Source organism: Oratosquilla oratoria, chromosome 27 (genome assembly GCF_046742065.1).
Source record: "Oratosquilla oratoria isolate Oo_2021 chromosome 27, ASM4674206v1, whole genome shotgun sequence".
Classification (NCBI taxonomy): Eukaryota; Metazoa; Arthropoda; class Malacostraca; order Stomatopoda; family Squillidae; genus Oratosquilla; species Oratosquilla oratoria.
In genome coordinates, this window is record NC_134803.1 from 30,070,886 (window position 1) to 30,093,415 (window position 22,530).

Here is a 22,530-nt window from a genome sequence, read left to right on the forward strand (position 1 = left end):
GAGTAGATTTTTTGCCTTTGTTTTTTTGGCTACCACCCTTGTAAGGGGAAAAGCCTTTGGTATGTGTATTTATGTATTAATATTATTACAGTAAGTCCTCGTTATATGGTACATACAGTATATGTTCCTGAAAACCTTACCGCAAAATGAAATTACCGTATACCAAACCCATTATAACATGTAATAGTAGGATATGGCAGATATACCTTCTCCCTGCTCTTTCCTCTTCAAAATATCTAGCAGATACTGTATCTGTGAATTTTTCTTACCGTGAATAGAATTGAGGGTAGTAATTACCAAATAACGTAACTGAATTTACTGGATAAAGAATTACCGTATAAGGAGGACTCACTGTAATATTATCATCATCATTATCATTGTTATTATAATTATTATTGTAGTTTATAAATGTTCTCTTGTAGATAGGTTATATTTTCCATCTAGTTCTGTGGTGACCTTTATTGGAAAGTGGTCTGAGGGAAGATCATGTATGGTTTTCCATTTTGTGTGTGTTTGGAGGCAGGGTGAGCACATTGTTATGTTAGGGGATATTGCTTGTTGGTCATGTTGAGGAGGTTGCCTGGTAGGATGGTTGCTAGAACTTGGTGTTGAGGTGGTTAGGGAGTTGTTCCAGTATTCTTGTTCCAGTATTCTATTTCCTCTTTGGTCTGTTGTATATTTGGCCAAATTGGGTTGTGTGTTCAGATCACCTGCCAGTATGTGGTTTGTTAGTGAGATGAGAGATTGCAATTCATGGATATAGTCCTAGAGGTCTGATGTAGTGGATGGTATTTAAATACTGTATTTGTAATATTGTAAGTTGTGCTTAGATGGGAAGGACAACGAATAGGTTTTGGATGTGTACGGGATGGTTGTAAGATGTAACTATGCTTTGATTCAACCATCCCCTAATAAGGGAAGGGATATTTTGGTATATGTCTGTATGTATGTATGCATGTATTATTATTGTAATCATCATCACCATCATCATGATGATCATCATTGTCATTATCATCAACAAACAATAACAACAAAACAACAACAACAACAGAAATTAGAATATTATATTTTTAGACTAACTGTGAGCTTCATGTTGATTTAGGTGCAAGGGGTCAAGATGAAGGCGAGCATTGGAGCGGAGAGTGTGAAGGTGGTGGTGAGGTGTCGGCCCATGAATGAACAGGAAACTGCAGGGAATCATGAAAGGTACCTAAACAATTTATTTTCAAATCTATTCTTTATTCTTTTTTTTCTAAACTGATCATGTTTGTCTAGTGATAAAAATGGTCATAGTCCATAGTGTTTGAGTACAGTTTGGATTTTCTTTTCCTCACTACACTCTACCAAGGTTAGTTTTCATGGTATTTATTGTATCTGAAAAAAAAATTGTGCCTTGCTCTGTTTGAAACTAATTTGTTTCCATTGAGGGGAGAATATGATTTCAGGACATCAAATACTTATTACTAATGTATTGCTGAAGTTAGTTTTGGATATACACCTTGATTATATTATCAACTTTACTCATTATGGGTTTTGTTCTTAATTTCATTTCTTTTAGAGGATTTGTTTCGGAATGTATGTTTTAGAATATTTATTTTTTATAGATTTATGATAGTTATTTGTACAATTTCAAGTCAGTTGAAGTGAGTAGCTTGTATAACCACCGGCCCTCATTCAGTGAATGTACAAAATACCTAATTTGATCACTTAGTTGCTACTGTCTTTATTTTCCCCTTAAGGATCCAGACCTTGAGTGGAGCTCCTATACAGTCTACTTGTCATCACCAAATTGGAACATCATATAGTTTTAAGGGGATTTTTATATTAGGAAAAATGGCATAGTAATTCATTTCTTTGTATTGTCTATTTGAACAGAGTGGTGGATGTTTATGTTGACCGAGGTGTTGTGGAGGTGCGCAACATCAAAGGCTCAGAAACAGATCCTCCAAAGACGTTCACATATGATGCTGTCTATGACTGGAAGTAAGTTATTGTATGGGTTCTTCAGAAAAGAGAATAAATCAAGATGAAATATAACTGATTATATTTTAGTTGATCTAGGTTAGACTGCTGTGTGCACTAATGCTAGAGTTGAATGAATGATTGTTATGGATATAATAGTGTTTGAAATTATTAATTAGATGCAATAAATCTTCTCTTTTAGCTCTAAACAACAAGACTTGTATGATGAAACCTTCAGACCTCTTGTGGATTCCGTTCTTAGTGGTTTCAATGGAACTATATTTGCTTATGGACAAACTGGTACTGGGAAAACTTATACAATGGAAGGTAAGATAATGGTAGCCTTGTAATAGGAGTAATATTATTTATATTGGAGAGATGTTTAGATACATATATACTCCTAGGAATAGACATTTTTTTGTAATTGATAATTTAAATGATTCATTATTGTGTGATTCAATTTAGGAATTCGAGAAGATCCAGACCAGAGAGGAGTCATACCCAATTCCTTTGAACACATATTCAACCACATTGCACGAAGCAAAAACCAACAGTACCTTATTAGAGCTGCTTATTTGGAAATCTACCAGGAAGAAATTAGGTAAGGAAAAGATTTCATTGTAAAAGATTGAATAAAGAAAAAAATCTCATTAATAGAGTCGAAATGCTATGATTGAAATGTATACTTCATATGGATGACTCTTGGCCAAGAATTAGCTATATATTCACCATTTTATATAATATATATACAAATAGATTAGGAAGGATGATGTGGGGCATGCTGAAAGGATGGGTATGGGTGACCAGCTGTGGCATATGAGAAGTTTTTTAGATTTGGTTGATTGAGAATCATGTGTGATTGGTCCTGAAAAAGTATTGAGATCAAGAGCTTTGACAGAAAAACAGAAGGTATTTTTTGCTGCTTGGGAAGCTGCCATCAGTTGATGTAATCTAATGCAGGGTAGCATAGAAGGGGGCTTATCAGAATGAAATGAAAATTTAATCTGCGGGCAGATATCAGGTTTATCATTTTTCTGTGTTGGTATCAATTAAGCTGGGCTGAATCATACATTGTTAGCTAGAACAAAATTGTAAAATGTGCCTCGTGAACAAATCATTTTAGGTAGCTTAACAACTTAAATGGAAACATACCCTAACCCGGAGTTAATTAGATTAAAGTATGTGAAGTATGCCATTGGTGAAGGGGTTAGGGGAAGTAGTAGATGTTATGAGTGGCAGGGTGGTGAGGTAAACATAAAAGACAATTGGACTTATTCCTTGAAGAAGTCCTGGTAAAGAAGGAACATAGAGAATGAAAACTCCAACTGTTTTTTTTTTTGTTTTTTTACCTCACTGAATGCCACTTGTTATGCCTTCTCTTGATATATTTTAAATCACAAGATAATGTGTTTGCTATGTCATTTATATGTGTATATTGTTGTCTATATGCTCTCACTTGTGGCACCACCAAGTTTTGCATTCTTTTGAAAATAGTCCTGTAAAATGTACAAATCGGTGGTTTTGGGAATGAGAACGAAGGTAGACCAAGGGAAAGGTGGGTGTATGGGGTTGATTGAAGTCATGGGAATGCACGGACAAATAGAAATGTGGAAAAGTGATAAAAATGTGGAAAAGTGATGAAGTGCAGTCATTGCATAGGAGTGAAAGGAACACAGGTGTTTGGGATGAAAGGGTGTAATTTCATCATATACTTTGTAGATAATAGCTGATGAGGAGAAAGATGGAATGAAAATGTTGACCATATTCTTTTGATGGGAGTTGTAACTATCCAGGTTATTGAACTCTAATTTTTATTACAGAGACTTGTTAGGAAAAGACCAAAAGAAGCGGTTGGAACTGAAGGAACGTCCAGATACCGGTGTTTATGTCAAGGACCTACAGCAGTTTGTTTGCAAAAGTGTTAATGAAATTCAGCATGTAATGACAGTTGGTAATCAGAATAGAGCTGTTGGGTGAGTACTACTTAGAGATTTAAAGAAATACCTAAAATATCTTCACTTTCATAATCCTTTGTCTATCTACTTCCTTTATGTTTTCCTCTCTACCTGACTCACCCCTTCATTTTTTTTAACGTTCTCTCAAAATAATCTTTTGTATTATTGTTATTCTATTTATGAGGAGGTGAAGAGGAGAATGGGGGTGGAAAGGGAGCTGGGAGATAGGGTGAATGATGGAGTATTAGGATGGTTTGGACACATGGAAAGAATGAGTGAAGAAAGACTAGTAAAAGAGGTGTAGAAGGTGGATGTGGAAGGAGTGAGCATGAGGGGGCGACCCAGGGTGAGATGGATAGATGGGTAAAAGGGGCATTGGGGAAGAGGGGAATGTCTGTTGAGGAAGGATGGGAGAGGACAGAAGACAGGAGTAGGAGTAAATGGAGAATGGTTGTGTATGGATGATGATGTGATGCATGAGGTGGAATGGGTGGGGGTGGGGGGGAGAGGGAGTATGTGTGAGAAAAATTTGATGCCACCCGAAGGGATTTCTCCCCATCTTCTCCTTTCCTGCATGAGGGGATGGAGAGGGGGGGGGGTCGCTGATTTGATGAAGCAGCCTTGCTGTGGATGTGCTGTGTCTTGTGACACTGCTTCTGACCCAGGACAGTGGATAAGATGCAGGGATGACCTGTCATCCAGGAGGTGCCAAGATGAGAGGGAGGGAGGGAGGGGGGTGGAGTGTGACAGGGATGGAATGGGTGGGAGTGTTTTTTGTGCCTTTGTTTTTTGACTACCTCCCTTGTAAGGGGGAAAAGAGCCTTTGGTATATGTATGTATATATTTTATTTACTTATTTTTATTTTGATTGTTATACACTTTACATCTGTTGTCCTCTTGGGCTCCCTCACCTTGCATTTTGCTTTTATTCTCTTCCTTCTACAGCTCTCATGTTCCTCTAGAACATATTTGTGACCAATATTCATATGCTTGCTTCTTTTCTTCAACCACCACCGTCACCACTTTATCCCACCATTTGTTGCCTCTCCTGTTCCTCTAGAACAGTGGTTCTTAACCTTTTCCAGTGCCCATACCCCTTGATATCTCAGAAAATTTCCTCGTACCCCCATCCAATACAAATACAATGCAAACATATGAAAAGGATTGGTGATACAAACTTTGTCTGCTTTCTCATTGTAAATATACAGTACCATTGCACTGGCTATCATGTCTCGTACCCCCCAGGTTCAAGGTTTCGTACCCCTTGGGGGTACAGGTACCCCAGGTTAAGAACCACTGCTCTAGAACATATTTGTGACCAATATTCGTATACTTGCTTCTTTTCAACCACCACCTTCACCACTTCATCCCACCATTTGTTGCCTCTCCTTCTGTTCCCTCCCATTCTCCTCATCCCTCATGCTATTTAGAAATACTAGTGATAAATTGATGGTCACAATCTATGTAATGCAATTCATAGATTTAGTTACATTGAAATATCTATGACAGATACTTTTTTCTTTTTATATACTCTCAGTCTAGACCAGAAGGTCTTCTTTCTGTTTTGCAGTTCTATTATCTGTATTTCATATTTAGTTTGTATTAATATGATTTGTTGTATTTTGATGCACAGGGCAACCAATATGAATCTTCATAGCTCAAGATCTCATGCTATATTTATAATAACGATAGAATGTTCAGAGATTATATCAGATGGAAGAGGAAGAATACGAGTGGGAAAGCTCAATTTGGTAGACCTGGCTGGGTCAGAGAGGCAATCGAAAACAGGCACTGTGGTATGTATGCTAACTACTGTGGTTGTGTTGTTACTTGTATTGTTTGTCTAAGGTTGCCTTTTTTTTTTCTTTATATGTAGATATGGGCACAATTTTTTTTTTTTTTTTAACCTTTAAATTATTTTTGCATATGAAATGCAATTTTATTAGAAACAAAATGCTTTTTAAATTTTTGAAATAGCTTGAAAAATAAGGGAGATATGATTTTTTGAATTATTTTTTTAGCCCGCATTTTTGGCTAGACTTTACCATAACAAAATGTTAGAATTAAGGGTGGTAATTTGTAAAGATTTCGGTAAAGAAATACACATTAACTCTAAACCACTGGTCAAATTTGATTAAAATTCAGAAAACTTGGGTTTTATGGATCAACAAATCACATGGGCATGTCAAAAACAATGTGAGACATCTCCATTATACCATATTTGCCTTTTCATGGCAACCATGAAGTTGTCAATTTTCAGATTATCATCAATAAAATCCAAACCACTGGCCCAATTGACAAGCAACTTGGCATGTGAAGGTTTTATGGGTCAATTTAGAAATAATCAATAAAATACAAACTGCTGGTCCAATTGACATGCAACTTGGCATGTGAAGATTTTATGGGTCAACAAATCACCTGAGCATGTCATTAACATTGCAGGACCTTCTTCTTATACCATTCTTACTAACACCTATCATGTTGCCATGGCAACTGTTGTCAATTTAGAAATAATCAATAAAATCCAAACCACTGGCCCAATTGACATGCAACTTGGCATGTGAAGGTTTTATGGGTCAACAAATCACCTGAGCATGTCATTAACATTGCAGGACCTTCTTCTTATACCATTCTTACTAACACCTATCATGTTGCCATGGCAACTGTTGTCAATTTAGAAATAATCAATAAAATCCAAACCGCTGGCCCAATTGACATGCAACTTGGCATGTGAAGGTCTTATGGGTCAATAAATCACCTGAGCATGTCAATAACATTGCAGGACCTTCTTCGTATACCATTCTTACTAATGCCTATCATGTTGCCATGGCAACTGTTGTCAATTTAGAAATAATCAATAAAATCTAAACCGCTGGCCCAATTGACATGCAACTTGGCATGTGAAGGTCTTATGGGTCAATAAATCACCTGAGCATGTCAATAACATTGCAGGACCTTCTTCGTATACCATTCTTACTAATGCCTGTCATGTTGCCATGGCAACTGTTGTCAATTTAGAAATAATCAATAAAATCCAAACTGCTGGCCCAAGTGACATGCAACTTGGCATGTGAAGATTTTATCATAAAGCCCGATTCTTCAAAAGCAAACAAATATTCACTGATTCAAACACAAATTTGGTTACCAACCTTGGCAAATTAGTTTTCCAAGTAAAAATATTAAGGTAAGGCACCAAGAAACCAATATTTTAATGTAAGAAAACTTTTTTTAACCTATTTTCTCCCGGATATGAGCAGCTCAAGATCGTTGGGTATTATACACTTGGTGATTTGTTGACCCAAAAACCTTCACATGCCAAGTTGCATGTCAATTGGGCCAGTGGTTTGGATTTTATTGATTATTTCTAAATTGACAACAGTTGCCATGGCAACATGATAGGTGTTAGTAAGAATGGTATAAGAAGAAGGTCCTGCAATGTTAATGACATGCTCAGGTGATTTATTGACCAATAAATTTTATGGGTCAATAAATCACCTGAGCATGTCATTAACATTGCAGGACCTTCTTCTTATACCATTCTTACTAACACCTATCATGTTGTCATGGCAACTGTTGTAAATTTAGAAATAATAAGATCCAAACCACTGGCCCAATTGACATGCAACTTGGTTGATTGATTGATTTATGAAATTTTTGGCTTGAAGGCCAAGTGCTGGAGCTGGTAGGCCATTCAGTGCACATGCAACTTGGCATGTGAAGGTTTTTTGGGTCAACAAATCACCAAGTGTATAATACCCAATGATCTTGAGCTGCTCATATCCAGTAGAAAATAGGTTAAAAAATATTTTTCTTACATTAAAATATTGTTTTCTTGGTGCCTTACCTTAATATTTTTACTCAAAAAACTAATTTGCCGAGGTTGATAACCAAATTTGCGTTTGAATTGGTGAATATTTGTATGCTTTTGAAGAATCGGGCATACACTTGCACAATAACAAGATAATTTGAATATTCTGCGCATGCACTGAATGCTCAAAGCATTCAAACTAAGCCAAACAAAGTACAACGGGTCACAAAATATGGCATTGTAAACAGTACCAACGAGATGGTGGCACCGCGCTTCTTTTCGCGCGTATCTATTATATGTTTTAACGTCACAAACTCCCCCCTATCAGAAGGCTAGGGCGGTGCCCCTCACAGAGGGCTTTGTAGCATGGAATTTAATGAACCATGCCCTTGGTTCAACTTCGCTGGTGGCAGGACTCGAACCGCCATCCCCTCGACCTTCGCCACTAGTAACGATGCCCTAACCTGCTCTACCAGCGAGCTTCCTTTTTTAAGTAGGATGAATAGCTAAAATTGTGTGTCAGAGCCAAGTATAATGTTTTGTAGTTGTGAAGAGAGTGATATTTTTTATACCACAAACATGTATTCAGCCGAGGGGGGACCATCATTACAAAGCAAACAAGAATATGGGTCACTATATGAAGGGAAACTTATCACATAAATTGACTTCATACTTTTGATACAATGCAGCACTTTAGATATGCTCTGGCAAAATCATGATAATTTTTTCAGGATACTAGTCTGAGTGGAAGTCTTCATCAATTGAGGCTCTTTTCAGTCCATGTTTTATGAGTAGATATTACTCTGACATAAACAAATGATATGTGTCTTGCTGCATTGCCTCTGACCTGAACAGAATGGCAAGGTGCAAGGATGACTCTTCATCCATGAGGTATTAAGATGGTAGGGACAGTGAATAGATTTTTGGATAGGTATGGGGTAGGTGTAGGGTGGGTGTATGCTTTGACCCTGGCACTTTCCTTATAAGGGGGAAAAGGCCTTTTCGTATACGTTTACTGGCCGAATGGGTTAGAGTGCCACACTATGCAGTGGAGGTCAAGGTGATGGTGGTTCAAACCCTGCCGCAAGTAAGTTGGACTGAGGACATGGTTAATTAAATTTCACACTACAAAGTCCTCTGTAAGGGGCACTGTCCTAGCCTCCTGATGGGGGAGTTCACAACATTAAACCAAATCATTATCATCATCATATGTATGTATGTATTTAATGACTGTTGCTGTTCAGTCTTTGCTTTCCTGTAGCCTGTGCTTAATGAAATTTTCTGTTGTTGGTTGGTGGAGTGACCACCAAACACTAATACATTAACCTCATACACTCTTTTATGGTTGACAGGGTGAAAGGTTGAAAGAGGCCACAAAGATCAACCTATCCTTGTCTGCACTTGGTAATGTCATCTCTGCTCTTGTTGATGGCAAGAGCACGCACATCCCATACAGAGATTCAAAACTCACTCGTTTATTGCAAGGTAAGTGGCACTAGTAGACATACTTGTTCATGTATTAATCATTTGTAATTCAGGAGTGATTATGATATATGTTGGAGCACTTGACCCCTTCAGCCTTGTCCCTGTACTGATTTTGCTTTAGTTCATACTAGAACAAAATATGTAAACCATATCTCTTCAGATTATGTCTCTTCAGATCTTCTTAAAGTGTTGTTCATTTTACAGAAAGTTATTGTAAGTGAAATAGAATTTACTCAATTCAGAATTGATAGAGAATAAACAGAATATGTTACCTGAAGACCAAGGTTTTTGTTCAAAAGCTTGGTTGAGATAGGTCTTTGGATCAGAGGATTTTTTTTCTATGTGCTGAATTAAAGTGCATGGTAGTTGTCAGAATATTATAGCTAAAGATCTAAATTTAAAATTTTGGTGTTTGTGAGGGAATGTATTTCTTGTGAAATATTATAATTTTACTTTATTTTTATAGATTCTCTGGGTGGAAATTCAAAAACCATTATGGTGGCTAATATTGGTCCAGCCAGTTATAACTATGATGAAACATTAACTACGCTCAGGTATGCCAATAGGGCCAAAAATATCAAGAATCAGCCGAAAGTTAATGAAGATCCTAAAGATGCAATATTAAGAGAGTATCAGCAAGAAATTGCTCGGTTAAAGGTAAGAATTTTTATTTCAGTTTTGAGTGTTTCTTTGTATTTGTTGACTTCATTTTATGTAGAAGTTTTACATGGTGATATATTTTGTGTGGGTGATGACAGAACTATTTATTGGCATTCTAGGTTATTTTAAACAGGATAAGGTAAAGATATTTTGAGGGGTTTGTGGACTTGGAGAAAGTGTATTATAGGGTTTATTGAGAAGCTTTGTGGAACATGTAACAAATGTTTGGAATAGGAAGAAGCCTGTTGAAGGCACTCAAAAATATTTACATGTGTTAGGGTGAATGTGCCCACCTCTCCTAACTAACATGGAGTTAAAAAAAAGCCACTCCACCAGCACTCCTCTCACAAACATCACTCAACAAGTAACAGAGGGATTTAGTAAAAAAAGAAAAAAAAAACATGAGAAAAAACACTTATAATGGCAATAGGCAAAAAGCATCTGACAATCCTCTGATATGTACTATAAGAAGATCATTGGGACATATCCACAACATCAAGAAATGGCTAGTAAGCTAAGCTTCTTAATAGAAAGAGAATGCAGAGTAACCAAAAATGACTAGCTCTCTGGGATTATAAAAAAAATGTACAGTGGAGTCCTTCAGGGTGCAATACTTGCACTGCTCAACCTCTTTACAAATGATATCTTTGCACTAGACCTAGATCATAACATCAAAGAACTTATGTAAGAGGTCCTTGGCCCCCAACCCCAAGAGTTGGGGGGCCAAACGGCGGCAACCAGCCCTGGCCACCGGCTCTACGCAGGTGGCACCGATCCCCAAGAGGAGCTACGACTGCCTTGGGAAGTACCACAATCCTTTTTCTCAACATGCAATGTTACGTTTTTTCTGCACCAAGGGCTGATTTTCCGGCGATCACCCCTCTTCTTCTACTTTTAGCCGGAGATGTAGAGAGCAATCCTGGGCCCACCACAAAATACACATGCCCAACATGCTCTAAACCCATTACCTCGAGCAGACAGACAAAGGGCTCAGTTCAGTGCAATATGTGCAAAAACTGGGCCCACCTCACTTGTACAACACTTGCTGACACAAACCAATACACAAACACTTGGACATGTTCTACCTGCCCTCCAGTAACCCCACTCCCACCTCCCCAACCACAGCCAGCACCCTTACCCACTCCCAATTTCCCTTTGCCCTTATCCCCAGTCAGTACTCCCCTTCCTTTGTCCCCAATCTCTCCTTTCCCCCCCTCTAACCCAGATCCTATACCTTCCCCATTAACACCCCAACCTCAACCCCAAACGGCAACATACAACACACACAGTAACCCCACTCCCACCTCCCCAACCACAGCCAACACCCTTACCCACTCCCAATTTCCCTTTGCCCTTACCCCCGATTAGTACTCTCCTTCCTTTGTCCCCGATCTCTCCTTTCCCCCCCTCTGACCCAGATCCTACACCTTCCCCACTACCACCCCAACCTCAACCCCAAACGGCAACATACAACACATACAAAACACACAACATCAACATATTACAACACAACATTGACGGTATTAACACTAAAAAACATGAACTTGAACACTTTCTTAAACAACACAACATACACATTGCGATTTTACAAGAAACAAAACTAAGACACTCACACAAAACACCATCATTTCATAATTACACCACCATCAGACAAGACCGGACTGACGGCAATGGCGGTGGACTCATCACCCTGATCCACCACTCAATCTGTTTTGTGGACACAAGTGCCACAACCAAAATTCTCCTCCCTACCACAGATAACACAACAGAAACCCAATCCATTCGTATCCGCACAGGCAACAATTCAACACTGACAATAGTTAACATGTACATTCCCCCCCAATCATCCCCCACAGTTCCAAACACCTTCAGACCTCAACTTAGCCAACTAACCTCAATCCCCAACCTGATCATGGGTGGTGACTTCAACGCCAAGTCGTCTGCCTGGTATGTCGACAACCCTGACACAGACAGAGGGCTTGATATACAGACTCAATTCGACTCATTGACTATCATGAACAACACGCATAATCATACACATATCCCATACCAAGCCCTCTACACTCCCTCCTCTCCTGATATCACCTTTTGCTCCCCCTGCCTAACCCCAACAACATCATGGAGAGTGGTCGGAGCCCTTGGCTCTGACCACCTTCCAATCATCATCACCACCAAAACAAGATGCACCCCAGCTGGCCACAGACACACTTACACCAATTACAAGAGAGCTAACTGGGAAGCCTTTACTGAAGAGACAGAACAACATTTTGAAACACTTAACAGTACACCAATCACAAACATAAACAATGCTGTGCACGCTTTTAATACAATCATACAAAACGCAGACAAGAGATACATCCCTAGAGGCAACAGAAAATCACACAACCCCAACTTCACACCAGAAATCCAAGGCCTCATCAGACGTGACACACTTAAACACGATACCCCCACACCTATCCCTCAAAACATAGCAGACCAAATACAAACACTAAACACTGTGATTGCCAATAAAATACATGAACAAAAAACACAAAATTGGCAAAACTTTATCAATACATTTGATCACAAAACAAACACCAGCAAATTGTACAAAACACTCAACAGCATCACACTATCCAACACTAACACTACACGCTCTCACGCAGCAATAATCACAACAACAGATAATCTACCCTCAAACAGACAACAAGCAAACGCACTCATACGTCATTTTGCACAGACGAGCCATCTTACATCTCACCCTGACGACCGACGCACCATTCGACGTAAGAAAGACTTCCCCACAGACTCAGACTATACACCCTTCATAGACAGTCAGACAAAACTCATAATGCATAATCTCAAGCACTCATCTGCCTGTGGCCCTGATAACATAAGCAACATCCACCTAAAACACATTGGACCACAAGGTATACACGCACTCACAAACATTGCAAACTACAGCTATTCACACAACACTATACCCGACATCTGGAAGCATGGTAAAATAATCACCATTCCAAAACCGAACAAAGACCCAACAATCCCAACATCGCACCGCCCAATCACACTTCTCTGCACCCCCTCTAAAGTCATTGAACGCCTAATACTTAAACTTGTCACACCATATATTCCCCTTGCTGACTCACAACACGGTTTTAGGCCACTACACTCCACAAACACTCTTCTGACAAACCTCACACAAAGAATTTTAGATGGCATCAATTCAGATAGGCCCCACCACAGAACACTTCTTATAACATTGGACATTAGTAAAGCTTTTGATGCTATCCCCCGCCACAACCTAACAAATAAAATATATAACACAGACATGCACAATAACACCAAAAGATGGCTGGCCAATTATCTGGCAGGCAGGAATGCTCATGTGTCATATAATGGCCAATCATCGCACATCAGAAACATTAAGAATGGAGTACCACACGGCTCAGTTCTATCCCCCACATTATTTAATCTATACATGCATGACTTACCCACACCAGACACTTCAGAAATACAAATCTCTTCCTACGCAGACGACATAACAATCACATGCACGCATCGTAACACAGACAAAGCTGCAGAAATAATCCAGCCTTACCTTGACACACTCAACACATGGTTCATCACAAACAGACTCAAAATAGCTCCAACCAAATCTACAGCAACACTTCTCACCAACTGGACAAAAGAACACAAATACATACCTCATCTCTACATCAACAACACTCTAATACCACACACAAACACACCGAAAATTCTTGGTGTAACATACGATACATCCATGTCTTTCAAACAACACATCACAAACATAAAAAACAAATGCACACCTAGACTTAACGCACTTAAGTCAATCACTGGAACAACATTTGGACAAAACAAAGAAACTAATACAACAATATACAAACAATGCATACGCTCAGTGATGAATTATGCGAGTCCTGCATGGGCTCCTAATCTCAGTGAGACACACCACAACACCCTTCAAATCATACAAAACAAAGCCCTAAAAACAATTACAGGCTGCACAAATACAACACCTACAGACCATTTACACCATGAAACAAAAGTCCTCAAAGTCAAGGACCACCTCGACATGAGAGGCACACAAACACTTGCTGCAGCCACCACAAACACATCACACCCGCTACACTACATAGCAGAACACCCACACACACCAAGAAACATTAAAACTACACCCAAAGACCTTTATTACGCACAGATACTCTCTTCTCTTCCTCCACAACCACCAAAAACCAGCCTCCGGAAACATATTCATAATCATATCACTCACCGCTCCATTAACACACTGAAAGACAACACACTGCTGCATGCCAGACCCCCTGATATCCACCCTTCTGAATCCTCTCTCCCACGAAAGGACAGAGTCCACTTGGCCAGACTGCAATGCGGTCACCACCCAGCCCTTCTAAGCTACCAGAAGAGGCTGGACGACCGTGTTGTGAACAGCTGCCCAGGATGTAACACTTCACCCCATACCATACAACACATAATGGAAGACTGCATTATACACAATCATGCACGCAAACAATACAACATACACTCTATAAAGGATTTGTGGGAAAACCCAGTTTCGGCTGTGGCCTTCCTTGGGGAGACGGGACTGCTTGGACAGACAGTCTAGGGAACGACAACAACAACAACACATACAGAACACACAACATCAACATATTACAACACAACATTGACGGAATTAACTCGAAAAAACATAAACTTGAACACTTTCTTAAACAACACAACATACACATTGCAATTATACAAGAAACAAAACTAAGACACTCACACAAAACACCATCATTTCATAATTACACCACCATTAGACAAGACCGGACCGACGGCAATGGCGGTGGACTCATCACTCTGATCCACCACTTCATCAGTTTTGTGGACACAAGTGCCACAACCAAAATTCTCCTCCCTACCACAGATAACACTACAGAAATCCAATCCATTCGAATCCGCACAGGCAACAAATCAACAATGACAATAGTTAACATGTACATTCCCCCCCCAATCATCCCCCCACAGTTCCAAACACCTTCAGACCTCAATTTAGCCAACTAGCCTCAATTTCCAACCTGATCAGGGGTGGTGACTTCAACACCAAGTCGTCTGCCTGGTATGTCGACAACCCTGACACAGACAGAGGGCTTGATATACAGACTCAGTTTGACTCATTGACTATCATGAACAATACACATAATCATACACATATCTCACACCAAGCCCTATACACTCCCTCCTCTCCTGGTATCACCTTCTGCTCCCCCTGCCTAACCCCAACAACATCATGGAGAGTGGTCGGAACCCTTGGTTCTGACCACCTTCCAGTCATCATCACCACCAAAACAAGATGCACCCCAGTTGGCCACAGACACACATACACCAGTTACAAGAGAGCTAACTGGGAAGCTTTTACTGAAGAGACAGAACAATATTTTGAAACACTTAACAGTACACCAATCACAAACATAAACAATGCTGTGCACACTTTTAATACAATCATACAAAACGCAGACAAGAGATACATCCCTAGAGGCAACAGAAAATCACACAACCCCAACTTCACACCAGAAATCCAAGGCCTCATCAGACAACGAGACACACTTAAACACAATACCCCCACACCTATCCCTCAAAACATAGCAGACCAAATACAAACACTAAACACTGTGATTGTTAATAAAATACACGAACAAAAAACACAAAATTGGCAGAACTTTATCAATACACTTGATCACAAAACAAACACCAGCAAATTGTACAAAACACTCAACAGCATTACACTATCCAACAGTAACACAACACGCTCTCACGCAGCAATAATCACAACAACAGACAATCTGTTTCTTGGTGTGTGTGGGTGTTCTGCTATGTAGTGTAGCGGGTGTGATGTGTTTGTGGTGGCTGCAGCAAGTGTTTGTGTGCCTCTCATGTTGAGGTGGTCCTTGACTTTGAGGGCTTTTGTTTCATGAAACATTAAACAACACCCAAAGACCTGTATCACACAGAGATACTCTCTTCTCTTCCTCCACAACCACCAAATACCAGCCTCCGGAAACATATTCATAATCATATCACTCACCGCTCCATTAACACACTGAAAGACAACACACTGGTGCATGCCAGACCCCCTGATATCCACCCTTCTGAATCCTCTCTCCCATGAAAGGACAGAGTCCACCTGGCCAGACTGCAGTGCGGCCACCACCCAGCACTTCTAAGCTACCAGAAGAGGCTGGATGACTGCATTGTGAACAGCTGCCCAGGATGTAACACTTCACCCCATACCATACAACACATAATGGAAGACTGCATTATACACAATCATGCATGCAAAGAACACAACATACACTCTATAAAGGATTTGTGGGAAAACCCAGTTTTGGCTGTGGCATTCCTTAGGGAGACGGGACTGCTCGGACAGACAGTCTAGGGAACGACAACAATAACAACAACAACAGACAATCTACCCTCAAACAGACGACAAGCAAACACACTCATAAATCATTTTGCACAGACAAGCCATCTCACTTCTCACCCTGACGACCGACGCACTATTCGACGTAAGAAAGACTTTCCCACAGACTCAGACTATATACCCTTCATAGACAGTCAGACAAAACACATAATACATAATCTCAAACACTCATCTGCCTGTGGCCCTGATAACATAAGTAACATCCACCTAAAACACATTGGACCACAAGGTATACATGCACTCACAAACATTGTAAACTACAGCTATTCACACAACACTAAACCTGACATCTGGAAGCATGGTAAAATAATCACCATTCCAAAACCGAACAAAGACCCAACAATCCCAACATCGCACCGCCCAATCACACTTCTCTGCACCCCCTCTAAAGTCATTGAACGCCTAATACTTCAACTTGTCACACCACATATTCCCCTTGCTGACTCACAACACGGTTTTAGGCCACTACACTCCACAAACACTCTTCTGATAAACCTCACACAAAGATTTTTTGATGGCATCAATTCAGATAGGCCCCACCACAGAACACTTCTTATAACATTAGACATTAGTAAAGCTTTTGATGCTATCCCCCGCCACAACCTAACAAATAAAATATATAACACAGACATGCACAATAACACCAAAAGATGGCTGGCCAATTATCTGGCAGGTAGGAATGCTTACGTGTCATATAATGGCCAATTATCGCACATCAGAAACATTAAGAATGGAGTACCACAGGGCTCTGTTCTATCCCCCACGCTCTTTAATCTATACATGCATGACTTACCCACACCAGACACCTCAGAAATACAAATCTCTTCCTACGCAGACGACATAACAATCACATGCACACATCGTAACACAGACAAAGCTGCAGAAATAATCCAGCCATACCTTGATACACTCAACACATGGTTTATCACAAACAGACTAAAAATAGCTCCAACCAAATCTACAGCAACACTTCTCACCAACTGGACAAAAGAACACAAATACATACCTCATCTCTACATCAACAACACTCTAATACCACACACAAACACACCGAAAATTCTTGGTGTAACATACGATACATCCATGTCTTTCAAACAACACATCACAAACATAAAAAACAAATGCACACCTAGACTTAACGCACTTAAGTCAATCACTGGAACAACATTTGGACAAAACAAAGAAACTAATACAACAATATACAAACAATGCTTACGCTCAGTGATGAATTATGCGAGTCCTGCATGGGCTCCTAATCTCAGTGAGACACACCGCAACACCCTTCAAATCATACAAAACAAAGCCCTAAAAACAATTACAGGCTGCACAAATACAACACCTACAGACCATTTACACCATGAAACAAAAGTCCTCAAAGTCAAGGACCACCTCGACATGAGAGGCACACAAACACTTGCCGCAGCCACCACAAACACATCACACCTGCTACACTACATAGCAGAACACCCACACACACCAAGAAACATTAAAACAACACCCAAAGACCTGTATCACACACATATACTCTCTTCTCTTCCTCCACAACCACCAAATACCAGCCTCCGGAAACATATTCATAGTCATATCACTCACCGCTCCATTAACACACTGAAAGACAACACACTGCTGCATGCCAGACCCCCTGATATCCACCCTTCTGAATCCTCTCTCCCATGAAAGGACAGAGTCCACCTGGCCAGACTGCAGTGTGGCCACCACCCAGCCCTTCTAAGCTACCAGAAGAGGCTGGATGACCGCATTGTGAACAGCTGCCCAGGATGTAACACTTCATTCCATACCATACAACACATAATGGAAGACTGCATTATACACAATCATGCACGCAAAGAACACAACATACACTCTATAAAGGATTTGTGGGAAACCCAGTTTTGGCTGTGGCATTTCTTGGGGAGACGGGACTGCTCGGACAGACAGTCTAGGGAACGACAACAACAACAACAACTTATGTAAGTTGATAACCTAATGGAACTCTCAGCACAGCAACTACAGAACAGTGACCAAGACAAAATAGAATAGAATAAATTGAATAAGAAGGATTAAAGAAAAAGGCTACCAGTTAAGAATACCAAAATATACAAAGGCAAACTAGAACAGTGACCAAGACAAAATAGAATAGAATAAATTGAATAAGAAGGATTAAAGAAAAATGTTACTAGGTAAAGCCAAGAGAAGTGTGGGATGTAGAGAAGGATAAAGGAGAAACAGGAGTAGAGGAAGAATGGGTTTTATACAATGATGTAGTGATGTATGTGAGATAAGAAGGACTGGAGGGAGCAGAATGAGAGGCTGGTAGCATGAAGAGGTGAGGGTGGTGGTGTCAGAAAAGAGGTGAGCATAAGAAGAATGCTTGTAAAGAAGAAATAGGGAAACATATGAGATGTACAGAATAAAGAGGATGGAAGAAAAATCTAAGGTGATGGAGACCAAGAGGAGAGTGGATGTAAGGTGAGGTAGGTGTTTGATAGAATTTTAAAAAGGATAAAAAATAGTTTTGGAAGGAAGTGATGAATTAGGAGGGGAGTCAGGTAGAAAGCAAGTAAGTATAGAGGGCTGGTGGAAAGAAGCTAAATGAAATGAATGTGGTTAGGGGGAGATGGGTACATTATTTTGGAGTTTTTTGATGTAGAAGAGGAAAGGGAGGATTTGGTAATGGTAGTGGGAGATGTCAGGAAAATGATTGTGATAGGAGAGGAGTATGATAGGGCTATAGGAGAATAAGGAGATACACAGAACATTGAAAAAGATGAAAGTTGGTAAGACAGTTCAGTTTGTGTAGTACAGGTGTTGGTTGTTATAGATGATTGAGTAGTATGCTGCTGGTGTAGTATTTTAGTATTTGTTGCATTCAGATGGATGTGTTTGTGATGTAACTGAGTGAATAGAGTTGAAGGCTCTAACATAAAACTGTGTATTTATTGTATTCATGTGATGTTTTATGGGAAGGATTATAGTTTCTGAGTGCTGATGTACTTTTAAGGTGATTTTGGTGCATCCTGCTATTGTTCACAATGCTTTATTTAGTATGATTTGTAAGGTGTCTATGTTTCATTGATTGTTGAGCACCATGCTGTGGAAGCATGGTTAATTTTGTCACACTTCCCTTGGTTAGGCACACATTAGATAATCTCACTAGCCAGTCCATTATATCTGCTCCTTATATAAGAGGAGACTGTATGAAGGAGTGATTGTGCCAACAGCACTGTATGGGGCAGAAACATGGAACATAAGAGAGGAAGAGAGAAGGAGTTTGAGATGAGGTGTCTGAGAAGTATGATGGGGGTTACTAGGCTAGATAGAGTGAGAAATGAAGAGGTGAGGAGGAGAACAGGGGTGGAAAGGGAGTTGGGAGATAGGGTTGATGAAAGAGTATTAGGATGGTTTGGACACATGGAAAGAATGAGTGAAGAAAGACTAGTAAAAGAGGTATGGAGGGCAGATGTGGAGGGAGTGAACATGAAGGGACATCCTAGGATGAGGTGGATGGATGGGGTGAAGGGGGCTTTGGGGAAGAGGGGAATGTCTGTTGAGGAAGGACGGGAGAGGACAGAAGACGGGTGAATGGGGAATGGTTGTATATGGATGATGTTGTGATGCATGAGGTGGAATGGGCGGGTGGATGGGGGGTGAGGTAGTATGTGTGAGCAAAATTTGACGCAGCCCGAAGGGATTTCTCCCTGTGTTCTCCTTTTATGCAATGGGGGGATGGAGAGGGGGGGGGGTCGCCGATTTAATGAAGCGGCCTTGCTGTGGATGTGCTGTGTCTTGTGACACTGCCTCTGACCCAGGGCAGTGGACAAGGTGCAGGGATGACCCGTCATCCAGGAGGTGCTAAGATAAGAGGGAGGGTGGAGGTGTGTGGAGTGTATTCAGGGATGGAATGGGTGGGAATGATTTTATGCTTTTTCCTTTTTGGCTACCTCCCTTGTAAGGGGGAAAAAGCCTTAGTATATGTATGTATATAAGATAAAAAACTATATTCAGGTTTATGAAGGAATTGTTTCTTAATTTTACAGGCCCAGTTGACTCAGCGAACAGGGAAGAAGAAGAAAAAGAAGAAGAAGCGTGAAGAGGAAGATGAAGAAGAAGAGGAGGAACAGGTGGATGAGAGCAGCATACTGGAACAAGAAAAGTTGTTTGAGGAAGAGAGGAATAAGATTCTCAGTAACCAGCACATGATTGCTGAGGTTTGAAATAAAACTCTGTTGATACTGATTATTGCAATTACTGGTTTAGTTTAGATGTTACTAGGTAAATTTTGTATATTCATTAAGTCATTATAATGAAGTTAATAGTTTTTATTTTAATTACTGTCATCATTGGCAGGAGATAGGGGTGAATGGAGAATGGCTGTGTGTAGATGATACTGTGATGGAAGGAAGGGAGGGTCAGGGAGTGGTTATGTGTGAATTACATTTTGATGCAGCCTATGGGGATTTCTCCGTATCTTATCTTTTTATGCCTGAGGGGACAGAGGAAGGGGCCGCCGATTAATCACTTCAGTACGATGTCGCCTACATAGGCATCATGAGGTATGAGTGGGTACACAAGGATGCTGGTGTTGGTGTCTTGATTATATATATATATATATATATATATATATACATATATATATATATATATATATATATATATATATATATATATATATACTTTATATATATATATATATATATATACATATATATATATATTTGTAGTTGTACATGAGTTACCCTTGGATTTTGTCAACTGTTTTGATCACGTTTTCTGTGTTTATTATTGCTCAGAGTAAAAGAATGAGTACTACAGCAGTGACTTTATATTTTGTAATGCAAGTAGTGATGCAAATTACATATGGCAGCTGATGCTGCGTGCGAGAATTTGAGTCGTACTGAAGTGGTTAAGTGGATGTGCTGTGTCCTGCTGCATTGCATCTGACCCAGGGCAGTGGGTGGGATACAGGGATGATGTGTCATCCATGAGGAGCTAAGAGGAGAGGGGGGGAAAGAGTGGGGTGGGAATGAAATGGGTGGAAATAGGTGCATGCCTTTTGACTTGGCTATCCCCTTGGAAAGGGGGAAAAAGCCCTTAGTATAGAGATAGACTGTCATCATTGAATATATGTTCTCTTAAAAATGTTTGAGAAAATAATTTCCCAAGTAGCTTGTCAGTTTTGATTGATATAAATTTTTAAATCAGAACTATTTCAAATTTTTAGGAAAAAGAAAAGCTTTTGGCTGAAATGAAAGAGAAAGAGAATGAAGTAAAGGCCTCCAGAGAAGCTCAGGAGAAATTACTCTCGAAAATATGTACCATGGAGTCCAAACTCCTCTCTGGAGGCAAAAACATCATAGATCACACAAATGAGCAGCAGCGAGCTTTAGAACACCGCAGACATGAGATTACAGAGCAAAAAGTAAGTATTTTGTGTGATGAAGGATGTTTGATAAGAAAAAAAGATTAATAATAATTATTGTTTGAGGCTGCATTGAAACAGCACCAATATAGAATTAGATTGGTAAGAGAGACTAAATGCTTTAGATGTAAGTGTCCTACACTCACTCAATGTAGACAGCTTCATAAAATCTCTTTACTGAGTGACTCGTAGGTTGAACTTTGGCCATTGCTGGTGTCCTGAGGTGTGTGGGTAATAATAATTATTGCCTTCAGATGATAGGGAAACAATGGGTGGGGGATGGGAGTGGAATGGGTGAGAGTGGGTGTATGCCTTGATTTGGCTACCTCCCTTATAAAGGGGAAAAAGCCCTTGGTATATAGATAGATAACCTGGAGTTTAACTTAAAACCTGCAGTCCCACAATGACTAGCAACAGTTGTCGCCCACCCATAGATCTCTCTGGGAAGAAATGTTGGATTGTTGTCTCTTTTGTATTAATGTAGGATTGTTTCTGTGGCTACCGTGGTTGGCTACCTACCTTGTAAGGGGAAAAAGGCCTTTTGGTATATAGGTGGATAGTTTCTGTAGTACTGGCTGACAGTTAGTAGGGAAGGGGAAGCAGTCACGGGATGTCAGCTCTCCGTTATGTGAAAAGGTGGGAAAAAAAAAAAAAATTCAAGAGGGTAGAGAGGCCTTGGGCCCTGTCCAGGGACGGAGTGTCAGCCTCATGGGACTGCACATCTTTCTGGAAGAGAGGGATTGATGGGTTTTGAAATTGG

The 22,530-nt window shown here is 40.0% G+C and overlaps 1 protein-coding gene across 4 annotated transcripts in view; it reads left to right on the forward strand.

The window, feature by feature from the left end:
• The window catches only part of LOC143039938 (kinesin-like protein KIF3B), a 70,637-nt gene that overhangs the window by 14,345 nt on the left and 33,762 nt on the right, over positions 1-22,530 (forward strand). For all 4 annotated transcript variants that reach the window (XM_076210389.1, XM_076210390.1, XM_076210392.1 and 1 more), the window contains exons 2-11: positions 1,103-1,206; positions 1,876-1,983; positions 2,165-2,289; positions 2,428-2,563; positions 3,783-3,935; positions 5,551-5,713; positions 9,078-9,210; positions 9,677-9,867; positions 20,389-20,559; positions 21,573-21,770. In XM_076210389.1, the coding sequence (XP_076066504.1) occupies positions 1,118-1,206; positions 1,876-1,983; positions 2,165-2,289; positions 2,428-2,563; positions 3,783-3,935; positions 5,551-5,713; positions 9,078-9,210; positions 9,677-9,867; positions 20,389-20,559; positions 21,573-21,770 (1,467 nt within the window). In that variant the 5' untranslated portion in view covers positions 1,103-1,117. The remainder of the gene's footprint in view (positions 1-1,102; positions 1,207-1,875; positions 1,984-2,164; positions 2,290-2,427; positions 2,564-3,782; positions 3,936-5,550; positions 5,714-9,077; positions 9,211-9,676; positions 9,868-20,388; positions 20,560-21,572; positions 21,771-22,530) is intronic.